Source organism: Pristiophorus japonicus, chromosome 12 (genome assembly GCF_044704955.1).
Source record: "Pristiophorus japonicus isolate sPriJap1 chromosome 12, sPriJap1.hap1, whole genome shotgun sequence".
NCBI classification, from domain to species: domain Eukaryota; kingdom Metazoa; phylum Chordata; class Chondrichthyes; family Pristiophoridae; genus Pristiophorus; species Pristiophorus japonicus.
The window spans coordinates 88,630,525-88,651,604 of NC_091988.1; the positions used below are offsets into that span (position 1 = coordinate 88,630,525).

Genomic DNA, 21,080 nt, shown 5'->3' on the forward strand with positions numbered 1-21,080 from the left:
GAAGCTGGAGTTTAAAATCATGAAAGGACTGGACAGAGTAGATAAAGAGAAACTGTTCCCATTGGCAGAAGGGTCAAGAACCAGAGGACATAGAGGAATGGAATGCAAAGGGTGATGGAGGCAGACTCAGTCATGGCTTTCAAAAGAGAGTTGGATAAGTACCTGAAAGAAAAAATTCGCAGGGCTACGGGGAAAGGGTAAAGAGTGGGACTAGCTGAAGTGCTGTAACCATTCTATGGGCTCAAAATTGGCACACCCCTTTTTTCGGCGCACTCACTGGAGATGCGCCGCTTTTCTGCGTTGAAAAGTGCTCCGAAAAAAAATCAGTCCCCACTTTGGCCGCTCTCCGACCTCTTCCGGGTCGTCGCGCAGCGTGGCCAGTCGGGTCGGGAACATCGGCACATGCGCGTTGGGAGTGTGCGCGCATGCGCAGTAGCTCCTGCCCCCAGCCTTTCGCCATGCGTGCTGCAGCGTGGGACCTCCATCATCATCATCATACCGGCTGCTGGTACGTCCCGCTCCTATCCCAGGCCGAGTGGCCTACCGCACAGGCCAGCCGGCTGCCTACCCGGGCTGATGATGAAGGTAGGACTTACTTCTATTTTGTATTGGATATTTTGAAAAAATTATATATGTTTTGTCTCTTGTGAATAGTGGTGACCATTTGTCAAGCCTATTTACCTGGTGCTATTGTGAAAGAAGAACATAAGTGATGGAGGAACACAGAATATCTTATTTATTGAAATAAAGACTTTATTTAGATAATATGGGCTCAATTTTGGCCCAGTATAATCATTGCAAACAAATAGTTGTGTAAATTAATTGAGATTAGGGCAATTTAATTCAACTATCTTTTACTTTTTATTTTTGTAGTTTAAGCTTCAATGAATGCTTCAATGAATGTATGGTAAATTAACTTTGCGAAGTTTGACATATGATGTCCTGTATAGCTGTTTGATCCTAGTCACATTCTTTAGTCAGGTCATTAAGTTCTGCTGGCCTCCGATGTACCTACCTGCGCTGATTTCATAACTCTCCGCAAGGGTTTGCACAAGCAGCCACATACAGTGGCCACATACACTGGCCTAAGTTTGGAGTAACTATTAGCTGGCCAAAGTGGCCTAAATGGCCAAAACGGGCATAGGTGGCTGATAATACCCCCTTTTGGAAAAAAAAACTTTAAAAATCCTAACTAACTCACTTACACTGGCGCAAATTGAATATGCAAAATGGGGATTTTTAAGATACTCTAGAAAAATCAAGTTGCTCCAAAAAAAAAAGAAGAGCAACTCCTGGGTAATTTTGAACCCCATGATAGTACCCTGCAAACATTACAAAACTATAGGGTCAAGGAGAGGGGATGCAAGTGTACAGAACATGATTGCTATATATCAATATTCCTCCAGAGAAGAGATACTTCATAGCAGGTAGACTTTGAAAGGCAGTACTGCAACAGATCTCTCGCGCTTTTTTTGAGTTTGACAATAACTGCACAATAATGCAGCTGCAAGCTTCCGTTTCCACTATGCTCGTCTATCTTACTTCCTCTCCTGAATTCCCTCTCTTTAGCTCAGCCCCAGCGGCCAAGCTCACTATATTGTCAGTTTGATTTACCACCACGGCAAGTTGTGAAATTCATTTCAATAATCTAGCAATTTGCGAGCCAGCACAAGATACAGAACCGTGAAAGCTGCCAGTTTGTTGCTCAATGTCCATTAGGGAAGGGAACCTGCTACCTCTACCAAGTCTGGCTCATGGGTGGCTCTAGTGTCACACCATGTGGTTGACTATTAATACCCTCAGGGCAACTAGGGATGGGCAATGCTGTCTTGCCAATGTTGCCCACAATCCTATAACAAAAAAAGTCTGACTTCTGCATTGGGTACCTGCTAAGGCTGGATCTTTGCACCATGTTGACACCACTGCAGCCACAAACTTTGCCTGTTAAGCTGTGATATGAAAATAAGTATCGCTATGCAGCAACATAAACGATAAGGCTATCACAGGGTTCCTGGACAAGCAACCGACCCCCCAAAAAATCATTCTGCTGCAATAATAAAAGTGTTTCGTAATGATAAAATTGATTGTGTATAAAAATAAAAATCTTAAGTGTAGATTATACGAAAAGTCAAGTTTGAAGAGATAAAATGGATACCTTCCCCAAGTTCATGTCTCCTGGCTGGACAGAGCTCAAGTTACAAAGGAAGCATGGCTTTGAAACTCACCAAACTAGAAAAGATGTTAATTGGAAAGCCATTAACCTAATCAAGGAATGGCACCGGCCTTCCAGACAGACACATGTATGAGAAGCCAATCGGGAACGGCCCTGAAACCAAGACCCAATCCTGAGGCTTTTCGAGAAACTATGGCCTTAAGAGGTATAAAAACTCAAGCCAAAAATTGCTCTCTCTTCTCCTTAGCACATGGAAAAAGCAGGACCTCTCTCTACAAAGAAGCAGGCCGTGTGCTTTTCCAGAGGGAAATAAAGTATATATTTTTTATTGTAACATCATTGTATCTGTTGTAACTAAGTAGATCTGTACGATAGCTGAGGACTGCTGTTTCTCTGATAGGTGTGCATGTGTGTGTGTTTAATAAACTATTCCAAATTGTTTTAAAAGAATCGGTCTTGCTGTCAATTTAATGCCAGAGATTTAGAAATCTTACAAAAATTGGGGGTTCGTCCAGGATCTGGTGCAACAGTTTTTGATCATTCTTTTCAACAATTGGAAATCTCGGGAGTTGCGATTCTAACCTTTTAAACAGATCGGGAGAAGTTTCGTATTAAGGAGCAGTCGTCTCGATAGTTGGAACTGTTTAAGTGTGGACCCACCAGTAGTTAAATTCAAAAGACACAGGATGAAGGGATCGGTCATGTACAAAAAAAAACAGCAAGAGATATACAGGCAGTCTATGAGAAGAAAGTATACAAAAGGTACCCATAAAGGACATATAAGAGTTGCAGGCACAGGCACCGTACTTCTGTAAGGGCCAACATGTGTCCTTTGGGGAGCTTGTGGCATTTATCCAGGAGAAAATAAATCAAAAAGAGAGCTAAGGCCAAAACAGTAAAACTGTCTCTTGGCATACATCGCACATTACTGCGCTGAGAGAGATGAGAAATTAATGAGGCAGGATGCAAAAGAGATTCAAAATTTAAGAAAAGAGATACAAGATTTAAAAGACCCAAGGACAAAAGAGATACAAGATTTAAAAGAATCACAAGTAAAAGAGGTTCAACTAAACAAAAGAGATTCAAAATATAAAAGAACAAAAGAAAGCCTTCAACTTATATGGCAGTTAGAGGAGGGAGAAATACAGCATTTGAGACAAGAAATTGATCGATTAAACCACAGTATTAGACAATTAGAAAGTGGGGAAGGTAGCAGCCCATAGAAAAGGGGGTCCACTTAGTGAGGGAAATTCCAGACAGAGCAGCCAAAAATGCTGGGATTGATGGGGAAAGAGAGCCTCCCCAACAGATCATCTAGATTTAAAATCCCTGCAGCAGCAATACTGGCTATATGCTGTTGTAAGCGCCTGGCACCAGGGAGCCAGATCCCTTCCTCAAACAACAGCCTGGGCTCCCAATACCAGACTAGCCACTGCCCGACTCAGATGAGAGCTGCTGATGTTCAAAGAAAGCCAAACGCCTGCCTGGTGGTGTGTGTTCCACCAGAGGTGGGTCAGGAACTGTTCTCCCTCTTTCACTCCCACCCCACAGCAGGGCACTATTCGGCCCTGGTAACCTTCTATAAGGTAGCATCCACAGCTTGGTGGCCTTCCATGAGGGAAACAATCAACCAATATGTGGCACGGTACCTACCATGCCTGCAGCACAATCCTCCCACATGCACTAACCGAGCCTTGCTTCAAAGCGCACCCCTACCTCAAGGACCATGGTCTCACCTCCAGATAGACTTCATTGGGCCACTTCCACAGGTGCAAGGCAATTTTCAACATGCCCTAATGTTGGTGGATCAATTCACTAAATGGATCGAAGCATTCCACTGCTGCTCCAACACCGCAATCACGGCAGCTAAAACACTATTAAATCATGTGTTTTGTAGGTGAGGAGTACCAGTCCAAGTGGATAGCGATCAAGGTTCACACTTTACCGGTAACATTTTTACTCACCTGCAGGAGATGTTGGGGATAAAACACAAATTACATATTGCTCACTACCCCCAATCGTCTGGAGGGGTCGAAAGAGGGAACAGGACCTCAAATTAATGTTAAAAAAATTGTGCGTAGACAACCCCACTCAATGGGCTAACATGCTGCCAATGTGCTTAATGGCAATGAAGTCCACACCTCACAAACAACAGGGTCTCCCCATATCAGGCCATGACGGGAAGACTCATCAGAATGCCAGGCCAGCTAACACCAGCAGGGATGAGTCCCCTGACAATGAAATCATGTAGTTTCAAGTGGCTGGAACAAGTAGTAGATCACACCGATCAGATGAATCGATTTGTGGCCACCAAACTGGGCAAGTCAAAAAGACAAATTAAAAGGTACTTTGACAAGAAAGTATGTCCCTTTGAATATCAGGTGAGAGACTCTGTAATGATTCCAAATTATGGGAAAAAGCATCATCCCTTTGAGCCCAGGTGATGGGGACCGCATACGATTATAGACCGATTGAATCCCGCGGTTTATTTGATTCAGTTACCGGGGAAAGGGGGTGTTAAGTACAAGAAATTGTTTCACATTAATCAGTTAAAAACTGTCAAAGAGTAAATACTACACTGACCTCGTTTCCCACAGACCATGATACGGATCCTTATGATTGTCGGGGCGATACTGGCCACGACCAAAGCCGAGGGAAGACTGAGAAGCGGGAGCTGCAGCATGACTTACGAACATCAATGTGCTTTGAGAAGCGATGGTGCACTGAAGAGACGGGAAGGGGAGGGTCTCTGCTGGAGATGTTATTGTACTATAGTAAATCCCCGACATGTGGCATATGCCTTACGAGGTGGGGACTGAGACAGGCTATCCACTTTTCTCTTGCTCTCTAAGTTTAAAACCCATTATACAGCGGTCATCCACCTCACAGAAACAAATAGCAGAGCTATCAGAATGCTCTCAATGTTTATGATATGTGAGCCCTGAGATAAACCATAGGAGTCAATAAGGATATTTCCCCCTCAAGGTGGGGAATCTGTAAGAATAAAAGTGTTCAGTAATGATAACATTTTTATATACAGAATCAATGTTAAGATTGTAGATTATACAAAAAGACAAGTTTGAAGAGACAAAACCTTCCCCAAGTTCATGTCTCCTGGCTGGACAGAACTCAAGTTACAAAGGAAGCGTGGCTTTGAAACTCGAAAAGATGTTAACTGGAAAGCCATTAACCTAATTAAGGAATGGCACCAGTATGACATGTAAAAGGAGAAGCCAATCAGGAACAGCCCTGGAACCAAGACCCAATCCTGAGGTTTTCTGAGAAACTATGGCACTTAGAGGTATAAAAACTCAAGCCAAAAATTGCTCGCTCTCTCTTCTCCTTAGCATATGGCAAAAACAGGACCTCCCTCTACAAACAAAGAAGCAGGCTGTGTGTTTTGCCAGAGGGAAGTAAAGTATATCTTTTTTATTGTAACATCATTGTATTTGTTGTAATTAAGTAGATCCGTACAATAGCTGCGGACCACTGTTTCTCTGATAGATGTGCATGTATGTGTTTAATGAACTATTCCAAATTGTTTTAAAAGAAGCGGTCTTGCTGTCAATTTAATGCCAGAGATTTAGAAATCTTACACTGCATCTGCAAACAACCACCTGGGAAGGTTCGCCAACATTTAAGCCTACTGCGACAAAATCATATTATAATTTTAAATTCCAGTTAAATGGGAAATTCAGTTTGAATACAACTTTTAATGTTTAGAAACTGCTCCGCCTAATCGAGAGGTGCCACGCTAGGGAGATGTAAACACAGGCATTTAAATAAGAAAATATTGGTTTAGGTAGCCACCATTTACAGCCTAGCTGCTTCAACACACAACAGCCTCAGTAACTTAGGTGGCACCACCTTAAAATGATAATGAAGGATAATTACAATGAAATGTCCCCCAAACCTAGACAACCTTGCCACTGAATCTGCATTTTCGCGCAACAGAAATTGACCGAGTTGTTGTGGAATTCAAAGGACACTGAAAATTCATCATTACTGGCAACTTCCCACAGTAACTACAAAACACACATGCTTTTACTGTTTACAACGTGAATGTGAATTTACTTGAAAGACAACTTCCTACTGGTCAGAAAATTTGCATTACTGAAACAGCTTTGCCAGAGGGAATCAAAAGGCAAAACAGCATTCACATTAATATTCCAATTTCTAAAGACAAGCTTTCAAGAAGTCTTTAAGATATCAAACCCGTGCAAATATCCTTCACAAAATAAAGGATTGCTGGGAAGTGTTATGATGCAGATGGTTATAATACAGATGTTATAATCATAAAAGCAAACCTAAAGCGGTTATCAGCATCTGGACACAAACATGCAAGAGATATATTTTGCAGGTTAGTTATATAGCAACCATTTTACCCATGAAAGGAGATTTCTCGTCCCTGTCTCACCAATCCTTAACACGAAGATTTATTTTTCTTTACATTATGCTTTTTTTGAGACTGAGCAGAGCTAGATTTCAAAGTTGAAACTTGCAATTTCCTAGCTCAGTTCCATTGCTATTGCCTGATTCACATTTGACTGCTGAGTGCTGCTCTGTCAGGTGGCTTGCTTTTCTTTTGGGGAGGGAGCGAGAAAAGAAAAACTGGAAAGGGGTTTGTGAAGTGGTTATCGTTACCAATTCCCCCTGCACTTACGGTGCTTTAGAGACACCAATTACCATCCCAGTAGTTTCCAACTGCTGCAATGACAATGGCCGATTGTATATTCAAAGTTTGATCACTGCTGTGACTAGGGTCTCACATTCTGCTCTGCTATTAAATGGTCATGTGTTTAGGCACTTTCAAACCAGCTCATACATTTCCACTTCATCTTGAGGGAGAAAACCTAACCAGTGCAAGAAAAATTTAAATAAAAACAGTACGATACAAAAGACATAGGCTTTTACTCCAAACCAGCCCCGATGAAACAACGAACAAAATCAAAGGGAAATTATTTTGCAATAGTTGACCAATTGCAAGAGTTCACTATGATATGGAGAGAAGAGTGCTCCTCCCATCAGTGCATCAGTGACCAGTAACATCATGACAGCTGTCCCACTGACAGCACACTCACAAAATCCTCCCTGAGCGGTCAGCCTATCGAGAATGTCACAAGCCTCTTTTTATGCTTGCAAGAATATAAATCTTTTACCAAGGAGTCAAGGTCTTAACTTAGCTCCGTGCAGTTTCAACAAGTAGAGATACTTAATAACCCATATCCCCTTTCCCTACGAGCGAACTAAAGATATGCTGCTACTCAATTTTAACAATTGTTATTATGGCGATAGAAAAGTCTAATTTTGCTTAAATGTTTCCACTTTAAATAATTCTCACTAAAGGTACTTCAATACCCATTTTGTCACAAACTACACAAGCCCCTTTTCTCCCTCTATAAAGGCAAATTTGTTTTGTGTCAAAATACTGTTATTTATTAAGAATAAGTCATGATTATTTAGCTCCGTGACTCCAAATGAAGAAGTGTCTAAATCGGTTATCTGCTGCTGCACGGAAATGAGCATTGTACGCCACAGTTTCCAGCTGTCAATGTGGTAGTTACCATGAACCAGCTTCCCTCCCCTATCCCCCTCATACTGTAGATCTCCATCAGAATCTAGAGCATCTCCAGCGGTGCGGTTACTACCGTGCCAGCTTTTCTTCCACATTGCTGCACAACATTAGCGGCTTATCTCAACACCTACATAACAAATTAAAGCTACTTTGTATCTTTATACAATCAAATCTAATAATGAAGAAGTCTCCTCGCACACCGGTTTATACAAATTAAGCTACAGGAGCAGATCTATAATTTAAGTTAGATGATCAGGGATTGCATACAGGTACCTAGGAGGTCTTTTAGGAGTTTGGGGAAGGTTCGTACATGGATGAATGCATACAGGTCTATAATGTTACTGTGGCCCATCATAGGCAACAAGAATTCAAATCTAGATAAGGATAGCAGATTATTCACTTTGACCCATTCCATCTAAACAGTTATGCTTTTAGAAGGATTTTGTGTTGTAGATATGAAAATATGTCACTTGTACGGCAGAACTGCTTTTAGTAGGCACCAGGATTATTCGCTTGTCACTTTCTGGGTGTGTATCCTTACATACTACCTAGGTATTTCACATCTGCACAAGTCTTTACTCCTTGAATTGTAGTCAAACCATTGAAAGTTCACATTAAATCACCTATTTATACTAAACATTATAACCAAACTACTACAAGACTGAGACTTCAATTATCAAGTCTCTGCCTTTGGGCATTGGAAGGTTGCTCCCTCCTTAACTACTCCCGCCACCCACTCCCTGAAATACACAAAAAGACACTTCAAACTAAATTTTGTGGGACCATTTTATTCAAAAGACAATCCTATTTCCTGCAGCATTCACTCTGCCGCTGAAAGGAACTACACTAACAAATTTCAAACACCATTTCTCAGCTATTGTTGCAAACATTACAGTGCTGTCAATTTGAAGCAAAAGGACAGCAGACAAGGCAACTCATTGCACTCCGCACCGAGAGCTGAAAACCGTTAAAATTAAAAGTAATGTCACCCAATTAATAATATGCAGCTTAATATGACTCCGGCATGGTGACTGCAAATTTAGTGATTCATTGCAACGGAATTAGCTGCAAATCATGGTCTGTTGTAAAGGCGGACATACAGCCAAGATCTGGAGTTATGCAGAATGAGGCATGGGGATAATCAAACCCTCACCCTAGCACTTCATGACAAAGCACATATGCCACAATAAACGGTATCAAGAGGCAAAAGGCTTCTTTAAGAGGCAGGTTTCATCATCTCTAACTGAACACGGGGGAAGAGAGGAGGAAACTATAAATGCATTAAATAGGACCTGTATCCTATGTGCAAGAGCATTGGCTGCCAGGTTTCTGCTGCAACTTTCCAGTGTCTATGAGTATTGGTCAGCTGGATAAACAGATATTAAGTTGTCTATTCGGAAATCAAAACGACTTACACTCTAGTTTCATTATAAAGGTGGCTTTTACCTCATCACATACTCATTGGTGCATGCCACACGAGAGCACACACTTGTTTGTGTAGCACATTTCAATTGGCGAAACATACAAAACATCAAGCACGTCAGTTAGCATCACAAAACTAATATTTTATCATTGTAAATAAATTTTGTAGCATGAATACAATAAATTCCTATTACAATTAACTTTGCCTTACCAAGAGGAAAAATATCTTCATAGTTATTAATTGATTGCAAAATGGATTCATAAGAATAAGTCTAAATTAAACTGTTGGGTATAGAATCTATTCCGACCATCTGATTGGCCTGTTTAGTCTGCATCACCTTCTAGTGATCAACATTCCCATTACGCCTCCCAATTTGCTCTGAAGGAGGAACAGGACACACAGGAGTAGGATGCCCTCTTATGTGAATGCCACCTACTTGCGCGTGCCTCTTTTCTTGACCCCATTCCTACCTCATTAATCCCCGTTCTCCAGCTTCACTCCTGGCCTGAAAGAGACTTTAACGGGGGCAGTCTTTGCCCACCTGCAGCAAGACCAGAACAACATCCAGGCTTGGGCTGAAAAGTAGCAATAACATTCGCACCACACAAGTGCCAGGCAATGACCATCTCCAACAAGGGAGCTTCTAACCACCTCTCCATGACATTCAGTGGCATCACCATCGTTGAATCCCTTCCATCAACATCCTGGGAGGGTGGGCGGTCACCATTAAAAAGAAAAACTTTCATTTATTTAGCACCTTTCACGACCACTGGACGTCCTAAAGCACTTTACAGCCAATGAAGTACTTTAGTGAAGTGTAATCACTGTTGCAATGTAGGAAACGCAGCAGCCAATTTGCACACTGCATGCTCCCACAAACAACAATGTGAAAATTCTGTAGCAAGTGACTCACTTCCTGACTCCTCAAAATGTTTCCACCATCTGCAAGGCAAAAGTCAGGAATGTGATGAAATATTCTCCAATTGCCTGGTGAGTGCAGCTCCAACAACACTCAAGAAGCCAGATATCATCCAGGACAAAGCAGCACTCCATCCACCAGGGCAGGGGGGGGGGGGGGGGTAACGACACACCACCCCCTCCAAATTCCCCTCCAAGGTCACACACCATCCTGACTTAGAAATATATTACCATTCCTTCATTATCACTGGGTCAAAATCCTGGAACTTCCTCCCTACCACTGTGGGACTATCTGCATCACACAGACTGCAGCCTTCCAAGAAAGAGGCAACCACCACCTTCGAGGGTAATTAGGGATGGACAATAAATGCTGGCCTTACCAGCGACGCCCATGTCCAGTAAATGAAGTTTTAAAAAGCAATGCCATGGGAGTTCCCCTAGTTACTAAAATAAACTTTGTTTAAAAAATCCACTGAAGCACAATGGAGCAACTGTCTGAATGTCACTGGAACTCTGCAGAGCAGACACGAACAGATTTGCTTTGCCACTTCAAAGAGCTTTTAGAAGATGGTACGATTTCTTTCGCATTTTATAAATTTACCAAAATGCAGCCTAATCCTGCAATATTTAATACTAACCCACTGTATAAAGAGGTGCTTAACATTTTATAGATATAAAAGGTAAAAACAGGCTTTACTATACTAAAAACACAACATTCCAAAAAATGACAGGAAAGCCTGTCCCATACATTTACGATGCCTTATGCATCACAATACATACACTCCCCTACATCACCATGTAATCGCCAAGAGATACTGCACATCTTAATGTTTAGTTAATACTATTCGCATTAATAACTTAAGTTTAAAAAAACAAATAATTTCCTGTTAATTTGAACCCTATTTGCAAATAGTTTCTTATTGGCCCAGAAATTGCTGGTGCGGTGCATCTTGCGGTGAGCATCATGGATCGGATTTTTTTATCTCACCCTTCAGATCGTATTAATTTTGCGCCGCAAATTTGAATTTGATATAGGCGCGGCGACGTCAATGCTGCATCTGGGACCTCGTGAATGTCAGATCCAATATTCTATCTCTTTAACCCATGAAATATAAGGATAGAGAAAGAAATAGAAACATAGAAAATAGGTGCAGGAGTAGGCCATTCGGCCCTTCTAGCCTGCACCGCCATTCAATGAGTTCATGGCTGAACATGCAACTTCAGTACCCCATTCCTGCTTTCTCACCAATAGAACAGCAGAGAAAGAAATTGGGTGAAAGAATAAAGAGAGGGAAAGAAAGAGTGGATTGAGAAAGGAAAAGAATGAAAAACAGATAAGGATAGTGTCACCCTGTCGCATCAGTCCTTGAGAAGTGAGTGAATGGCAGGACAGGTGTGTGAAATGTACATTCTTGCTCATATACTGCAGCCCAAAGTTACTTTCTGAAAGAAATCTAATTTGTATTTCTGAGTGAGAAAACAGCTTTGCATCCTGAAAATTAGTGTGTTCCAACAAACAGGAATATGGATGGCAATACTGGTCCAAAAATATTGCCAAGATAGATAAAGAAAAACTTAAAATCCACTATGAAGAATTCACTACCTGCTAGAGAAGACACCACAGAAAGAAAAGACTTGCATTCATATAGCGCCTTTCACAATCACCAGGTGTCTCAAAGCGCTTCACTGCCAATGAAGTACTTTTGGACTGTTATAATGTTGGAAACGCAACAGCCAACTTGCACACAACAATCTCCTACAAACAGCAATGTGATAATGACCAGATAATCTGTTCTTGTTATGTTGATTGAGGGATAAATATTGGCCAGGCCACAGGTTCATTTGCTCCCTTTCTGGTCCTCCAAGGTCAAGAGTCATATCAGGACCACAAATCTCGCCATTAACATTATGACATGAATTACAACAACCTGTATTTATATAGCGTCTTTAACGTAGTGCAATGTCCCAAGGCACTTCACAGGAGTATTGAGATAAAACAATTCATCACCAAGCCGCATAAGTAGAAACTTCGTCAAAGGTATGTTTTAAGGAGCGTCTTGAAGGAGGATAGAGAGATAGAGAGGCAGAGAGGTTTGGGCTGGAAGTTCCAGAGCTTGGGGCATAAGCCATCAATGGCTGAGAGATTATAGTCAGGGATGCTTAAGAGGGCAGAATTAGAGAAGCGACGACATCTCAGCGGGTTGTGAAGCTGGAGGAGATTACAGAGAAGGGACGGGCGAGGCCATGGAAGGATTTGAAATAAAGATGAGAATTTTGGAATCGAGGCGTTGCTTAACCGCTTAACCAGAAGCCAATGTAGGTCAGCGAGCACAGAGGGTGATGGGCGAGTGGAACTTGGTGTGAGTTAGAACACGGGCAGCCAAGTTTTGGATCACCTCTAGTTTACATAGGGTAGAATGTGAGAGGTCAGCCAGGAGTGCGTTGGAATAGTCAAGTCTAGAGGTAACAAAGGCAGCAATGAGCGCTTCAGCAGCAGATGAGCTGAGGCAAGGGAAGATACAGACGATGTTACGGAGGTGGAAATAGGCAGGCTTAGTTTTGCGGCGGATATGTGGTCAAAAGCTCATTGCAGGATTGCGAACAGCCTGGTTCAGCCTCAGACAGACATCGGGGAGAGGCGGGGACTGAAAACAATGCATCGGTCCTAAATGGCAGCGGCGAGATTAATTCACATTTATGGTGAAAATCCAACAATTAGATGACATGCAATTATATTCAATAGAGAGGCCAATGGCAAGCTTGCAATTTTTGGGGTTTTGCTAGGTTAACAGGGGAAGCGGTGCAAATAAACGATCAATTTATAGATTTATGACAACTAGAAACTCAGGGCGTATCGTTAATTCCAACTAGAGGCATTATTAGCCTACATGCATTCAGGTTATTTCATTTATGCAGAATTTCACAATCACAGAGATACTGAGCATGATTCCGACAATCTTGATCATTTTATTCAATCAGTAAACAAGGTGATGTCGCCAGAGTATGTGCAACCTGAACTTTTTAGTTGAAAAAAGATTGAAGACAAATTAATCTGAATAATATAATGGATTTCAGAAAATTTGCAGCCAACGTACAGAAGATTTTTCTGCGCTTTTTTTTAAGGCTGGTTACAAAATGAGTTTGGAAAAGCAAGAAACTTGCACAGCTGAAAGTTTGTAGTGAACACACAATAGAAAGATTGAAAAGTCCCACTGAGCGAAGCAATTACTAAACCAAGCATCTGTTACTCACCGCTAGTGTATCAAGTGCATCGATCAGTGTTAAAGAATAGTTCCCAAGGACATCATTAATGTTTATGTTTGAACTAGAAGGAAAACAAAATCAATTACAAGTTCCAAAAGCAAAATGAACCCAGATTGATTAAGATTGGGATCAGGAACGAAATTAGTCATTACTGGTCGAGTGTTACATGGATATCAAGAAAATCAGCACACCTCCTATTTATTAGAACTTGCGTGATAAAGATTTTATTACTTTTTTGCAGTCTGGCTCTGCAAACTAACTGACCAGAACTGAACTAACTGAAAAGATAGGCATGATCTTAAATAACTGCATGAATACTGACTTCATAACCTAAATATACACCAGCGACATCACTGATGCTTCAGGGTGGGAATGGAGAGAGAACTTGTCTTCTTTAATTATTGCACTGAGTAGGCCAAAGTCAAAATGGCATGTACCTACAAACCATCATAACTGAAGTGAAAGATCATACTGAGCAGTTTTTCTTTTAGAAAGGATCTGCACTGCAATTTAATTTAAGGAACTTGCGCGTGTAGACACACAAAGTCCAGTATGTTGCATAACTCACAATAAAGAGGACCTGAAATTCAAATTCCTATGTATATAAACCATCCTAATTCGAGGTGTATATCATGTAAGGTTGGACTGAGAATAAAAACATTGTTTGCTTACAAATGTCTATGTAAATTCTGTTTTTCTGGAGCACTATTAAAATGCATATTGTGCACACTCAACTACAAGCAGGCTATTCAGAAGTTGCAATGAAGTCAAATGCCAACTCCTTTTCTGCAGCACATCCTCAAACAATCCTGCAGGGCTTTTCACTGTAGTTGCCCGAGGATCATCATTGTTTTTGAAATTTGAGAAACAAACGGCGGTATGAAATTAGGTTTTCAAAATGCACTGCATGGTCCACAACAATGTTTGTGCTCTGCAGCTGCACTCCAGTTTTAAGTGGGTTGTTAAGAAGTGAATCAGTAACAAGTGTACCTATACTGAGATACAGAAAACACGGAGAATAAATGAGTTAACAATTCGGGTGGGGATCATTTGTCAAAACAGGTTTAATAAAGGGTCCACACTTGGAACATTAACTCGTTCATTCTCTCCACAAATGCGGCTTGACTTGCCTATCCTGTCTTTTCACACATCATACTACTGGACTGGCTGCCGTATCTGTAAATCATTCTGGCCATTTTCTGGTCCAAGAAGCATTACTGGCACACACCATTAAGGAATTTTGCGATGCTTTGCTGAAGGATCACTTTTGTAAAATAAATTCCTTTCTGTAGTTCGTAGATAGACTTGAATTAGTTCAACACTCTACAAACTCGCAGTACACTTGGCTTTCAAAATCCCATTAATGTTGTTAATCTACATTTACCGATCCAGAAGCATTTGGCAAAACTAATGACAATCAGCAAAAGTTATTAATGGAGAGATGCTTATGGGTCAGGACAACTGTATGAAATCTTAAAACAAAATAAATTATGTTTTTTTTTCTCCAGTTCTGATGATGGCTCACTGACCTGAAACATAAACTGTTTTTCTCTCTCTACAGTGGCTGCCTGACTTGCTGAGTTTTTCCAGCATTTTACAGAGAATGTACAGCACAGAAACAGCCATTTAGCCTAACATGTCTATGCCGGTGTTTATGCTCAACACGAGGCTCCTCCCATCCAGCTTCATCTAACCCTATCAGCATATGCTTCTATTCCTTTTTCCATGTGTTTATCTAGCTTCCACTTAAATGCATCTATGCTATTCGCCTTAACTACTCCTTTGGTTAGCGATTTTCTGCTTTCATAACTTATTACGGCTCCTTTCAGTAAACCCTGTAGAATATAACTTTTCTATTTAATTATTTTTAACAGCGTCTTCTAGGCAGGAGAGAATGGCATAGTCAAGTCACGTAAAGCAATTGCTTTACTGACATCTCAGGGACAACACAACTGGAAACAGTCTCCACATACTCAGTTTCACTAACTATGAAAAGCAATTGTTAGTAGGTCAAGTATCCACATGAAAAACAAGACCTCAAAAATTACTTTTTGCATGACAGACTGCAAGAAAGATTTCTCCCCAATTCTGTGGGGGTAGGGGCGGGGCGGGGAGGGGGAAGACAAGAGTTATGTTTGCAATTAATTTGTTGAATACAATCGAAGTTAAACTAAAGTACCAACATGTGTGTATTTAAATAATTACTTCAAATATGGCAAAATTTAATTTTCTTCACATGATCAATAAAAGCTAAAATTAAACATTAAAAATATGAAATGTTTTATTCTAACATCTCGAAAATTATACGCCAGGCCATAATTTTGCAATTTATAATGCAGTGCATGATTGTACATTTGGGACAATTTTTATAGATTTTATTTAATATATAGGTTATTGTTCCAAACACACTGCAAAACTCAAGTTTTTCCATTTTGATTCCAACTTTTTGTATATTGAGTCACTCAACTTGAGGATTGATCAGCGGAACAAATTCATTGTGGAACATGGAATCCACAAGAGGGATAAGGGGGTTCAAAAAACTGCAAGTTTAAAGTTTGTTATTTCAGCTATTCAGAATGCTGAATTCCTTCACATTTTTACAGTTCAGACATGTATAAGTTTAATGAAAAAGGGTTCACTTAAAATTATATATTCTTTTAAAAACTTAAATTTCTGCACAGGCACACTTAATCTTAGAGGATTTAGCACAGTGAAATAAATCACTGCTATAAATCCTTGTTCACACATCATCACCGTTGCAATTGTCTCATGTCTCCCTATTGCCATTATTAAAAAACGGAATGGGATCTCAGTTGAATGTAACCCAAGCTGGATTTGTATATGCCTGTTTCAATTCATGTGGCAAATATCCGATGAAGTGTTGATGCAAAACGAAACTAAATGTTGGGTTTTACTCACCACAAAAGGGACTATTAAGTTATCTACTGCAAGGTAACTAAATAGTTGTATTCTTGCCTATAGCGCAGATAACAGTTTGTTGGGCGTTTTCTACTAACTTACAGCTTATATGCTTAACCAAACTGGGGACTGCACTGCAAATCGCAAACCAACAGCTCCGGTATGAACTGATGCAAATCTGAAATCAAAGCTGGATAAAGTGCTGGAAATAGACAGCAGAAACATCAGCACCCAAAAAGAAAAAAAAAACGAGTGCACAGACCTATTACCCCACCTTGTCCTTTTCCAGATACTGAATGCATGTCGTCCATTCTGTGAATAGTCCTAGTATGTAGTCATGAGATTTACCAACTCTGGTACCTGAACTTAATGTGCGGTGAACTATCTGCAAACTTCTTTTTAATATTGACAGCAGTTAATACATGAAATGCATTGAACTTGGTGTCAAAACACTTAATGGATAAAAAGGGGAATACTACATTTGTTCCGATTATAACAGATGCTCCCTTTCCAAGGAGGAAGCTCGTCCGTCAAAAGTTTCCCCCAAAGAAAAAAAAGTTGGCTGCAAGCACTGCGGATGCGGCACAAGCCCGGGGCATAGTGAAAGGAACAACTCTGCTGAAAATGCTGAGAGCACAAGTGTTTTAAAGTGTTAGGAGAGAACCCCAGCCTCCGATCAGCCTACCCCACTTCTCCCCCCTGTCCACCCTACCCCAGCCCACCTTACCTCACCCATCCATCCTATCTCAGTTCCCACCACTCCATCCTACCCGACCCTTGTCCACACCCCCCTACCCCTTTCCATCTTCCCCCTGTCCATCCTACCCCACCCCACCCCACAGTCCATCTTACCTCACCCCCCACCCGTCCATCCTACCCCACCCGTTTTTCTTACCCCAATCCCTGTCCACCCTTCCCCCCTGCACTCACGGGTTGTCGCGGTCCGGCCCGCGGCCCCGGCAGTCGATGGGGTTGAGCTCGTCCTGCGGGAAGGCGTGCTCCATGTAGTTCTCGTAGCCGAAGTAGAACATGCGCAGGGCGGCGTCCTTCATGCGGCGGCGCTGGGGCTCGGGGAAGGCGCTGTACTTGCGGCTGTACTCGCCGAAACTGTCCAGGAAATTGTAGCCAGGGCCGGCGGGGGCCGAGGCGGAGGGCGACCGCCTCTTACACACCATCGGCTCGCCTCGCCTCAGCGGGACGCCGCCGGCCGCCTGCCTCCTGGCCCAGGTCTGATCGAACCACGACGGCTTCTTGGCGGCGGCGGCGGCGGCCTGGGTCTCGGCGTGCCGCGCCACACTGAAACCCAGGCGGAAGGGCACGAAGTTCTGGTAAAAGCCCAGGCTGGGCCCGAAACCGAAGAGGAGCCAGAGCGTGAGGTGGAGGCCCAGCCGCAGCAGCAGCAGGCCCAGCACTATCGAGCGCCATTGCATTATCGGATCGACCACACCACCGGCTGCCGCAACCGCATCGCCTCGACTGAAGCGCTCGGTGGGGCGGCCAGGGAGCAGGCCCCGGGCCCCCCGCCGATTGGCAGTCCTGGTGACGTGTTGGCAGCTGATTGGTGCGTGCTGCTATCAGTTTCACGCTCAACCCGGTCGACAGCTTGTCCCCGCCCCTTCCAGTAACTTCTGACCAATGGGAAAGAGGCGCTGAGAGAAGGGCGGGTCCAGCTCTGGATTACATCATGGAGACTTCACCTGTCAATAGGCTGGGCCGGGAAGGTGGCCATTCACCTGTGGCCACACCACCCAGCAGGGCACAGCAACATCCAACACCACGTTAGCCATCATCCCGCTTGGGACACATCACGGTTTCTTGCCTTCAGGTACTGAACCACACGTGGAAGGGGAGAAATAGTCCCAAGCGAATAGGAAAATATAAAAGAAACAGTCGCATACGGCTTGTTTTTTTTATTTGATTTTTATTTCAGATTCTAGCATCTGCAGCATTTTGCTTTTGCATAGATATTATGTTACTGGACTAGTAATCCGTATGCTGGAGTGATAACTTCAGATCCCACCACGACAACTAGGGCAGTTAATTAAATAAATCTGGAATAAAAAGCTAATTATTAGTACTAGTGACCATGAAAGTAGCAGATTGTCAAAAAAAAAGAGGTCACTGAATTCCTTCTGTCAAAAAACCCCAACTCATTCAGTAATGGCCTTTAGGGAAAGAAATCTGCCGTTCTTACCTGGTCTGGCTTATATGTGACTCCAGACCAACAGCAATGTGGTTGACTCTTAACCTAGCAAGCCGCCCAGTAGTAACAAACCGCTACTCGAAACAAGAAGAAAACCAGATGGACCACCAGTCCTCAACCTAGGCACTGGCTTAAAAATCTACCCGCATCTAACCTATCCCGTCCCGTCAGAATCTTGTATGTTTCAGTCATGTATTCAACTATCATTGTAACCCATGTATAAGCTGACCTAAGTTGTACACCTCGAGAACATTGACCATAAGGAGACACTCCTAACCTGAACTTTCAGGTATAAAAGGAGAAGCTCCACCCACCTTCATCACTTGCGGTCTTGGTAATAAAGGTAACTGGTCACATTGACCTCTCAAGTACGGGCCTCGTGTGCATTTATACTGTATAGTAAGCACATATCATTGGTGATGAGAAACTGGGATTTAAACCACGCGAGCATGGCCACTAGCAGCACAGAAGAGAGGTACTGTGTTGATGATTAGGACGACTTTATTGAGAGACAACAGCAAAGTTTTGTCACTAAGGAATCGTTGGGACAGAATTCGGCCGACAAACGCAGGGCTCATCTGCTGACGGTTTGTGGATACTCCCTGATAAAAAGGACCTTCTAGTGTGAGAGAAGCCGGTGGACAAGACGTTCGAAGAACTCAGTAAGTTGATCGGGGACCACCTTAAAACGGCTAGAAGCATGCACATGACGAGATACCGGTTTTACATGCACTGGCGGCAAGGACAAAGCGTTCCTGACTTCGTGGCAGATCTCCGGCGACTGGCGAGCCTATGCAAGTTCACAGATGCATGCAGAGGAGAGATGCTGCAAGACTTTTTTTTAAATTGAGAGCATCGGGCACGCTGGGGTTTTCAGGAAACTGATTGAGACCAAAGCCTTGACCTTGGAAGCGGCGACTGATAGCCCAGACATTTATCTCAGGGGAGGAAGAGACCAGAATGATGTATGACAAAAATCTTGGCTCAAATGCGGCAAACGACCAGGGAGTCAACATTTAACACGGCACACAGTTCTCTAGGCAGACAAGGACAATCGGACATGCCCCAGCATGTAGTCGAACCCAAAAGGGGGAATTCAACAGAGACAATGGCTAGCTGAACAGCGATTCATGCCATCGGAATGGACAATGCGGCCAGTAATGGGGCCATCAACACCTGTTAATGGTACGCTTAAGGACAATTACAGAGACAGTCAGAGACGATCGACTGGTAATGGATCTTTTGTTTCCAACAATGGGGCCTCCAGCTTATGCTGGAGGTGTGGAGGCAAACACCCAGCCAGAGCTTGCAGGTATCAGCAATATACCTGCAGAATCTTCAACGTCAGCGGTCACTTGGCGCATATGTGCAGGAAGCCTGCAGCAAGGTTGATGGATGAGGACGACGGGCCCGATGTCAGCCCTATGAGGCCAAATGAATACTGGGGGAAATTGCTGGAAGCTGAAGTTAAGCGAGTTCATGTGGTGCATAACGTATATACTCGCGTATCCTGCGATCTCGCGTATCATGCGACCCCTAAATTTTCGTCCCCAAAACATGATTTTACCATATATCTCATGTATCATGCGAGTCACTTTTTTGAGATCGAATACAGACCTCAACATGAACCATCGAGTGGATTCTGCTGTGAAAGCTGTTCACGAATCGAACACCGATACAGCAATCGTTCCAGCTGGCTTGACTAGCGTCGTTCAGCCACAGCCTCTACTGTGTTTGCGGGTAAAAGAAGCATGGGCTGAGATAGATGGAGCCTCTAATAATGCAGCAAACTTCAGAGGGAGTTGTGGGTGGCGGAGGTCGGGTCGCCGGGGGGGTGGGGGGGGGGGGTGAAGAGGAGGTTGGGTTGGGTCACCGGGGGGGAAGCGGAGGTCGGGTGGGGGGGGGAGTTGGGGGAGCGGAGGTCGGGTCGCCGGGGTAGGGAGAGCGGGGGTCAGGTCGGATCCGGTCCGGTCTCTTTCCTCCCCCCCCCCCCCCCCCCCCCCCGACCTCCGCGACTCTCTCTCCCCCCCCCGACCTCCGCGACTCTCTCATCCCCCCCCGATACAGTACAAGTGACAATAGAGGCTGCAATCCAGCCCAGGAGATACCTGCCGAGATTCAGCGTGGATACGGTCTGCTTAACAGCCGAACAGCCTAATCTTGGCCAGCACTTCACACCCGCAAATTTTGTATCTCGCGTATCATGCGACCCCCCAAATTTAGGTTACAATTTAGGTCTTCAAAAGTCGCATGATACGCGAGTATATACGGTATATACAGTTCACATATTAGGACACCACCGATAATGATGAAAGTGCTCCTCAACGGCAACCCAGTATTAATGGAGCTAGATATGGGGACCAGCCAGTCCCTGATGAGTATCAAACAGTTCGAAATGTTGTGGGTGTCCAAGACCAGGGGGCCAAAATTGCCGATTGACGCACAGCTACGGACATATACAAAAGGAGATAATTCCGGTGATAGGTGATAGGTAGTCGTGACCCACAAAGATTCGGAGAACAGGTTGCCACTCTGGATTGTCCCGGGAGACGGTCCCGCACTACTGGAGGGGAGTTGGCTTGCTGTCATGAACTGGAAATGGGGC

General features: G+C 43.2%; 1 protein-coding gene across 2 annotated transcripts in view; it reads right to left on the minus strand.

The window, feature by feature from the left end:
* The window catches only part of edem1 (ER degradation enhancer, mannosidase alpha-like 1), a 47,535-nt gene extending 29,728 nt beyond the window's left edge, over positions 1-17,807 (minus strand). For both annotated transcript variants that reach the window (XM_070895727.1, XM_070895728.1), the window contains exons 1-2: positions 17,203-17,807; positions 13,342-13,414 (exon numbers count right to left, since the gene is read on the minus strand). In XM_070895727.1, coding sequence (XP_070751828.1) covers positions 13,342-13,414; positions 17,203-17,702 — 573 coding nt within the window. In that variant the 5' untranslated portion in view covers positions 17,703-17,807. The remainder of the gene's footprint in view (positions 1-13,341; positions 13,415-17,202) is intronic.
* Positions 17,808-21,080: the final 3,273 nt, after the last annotated feature.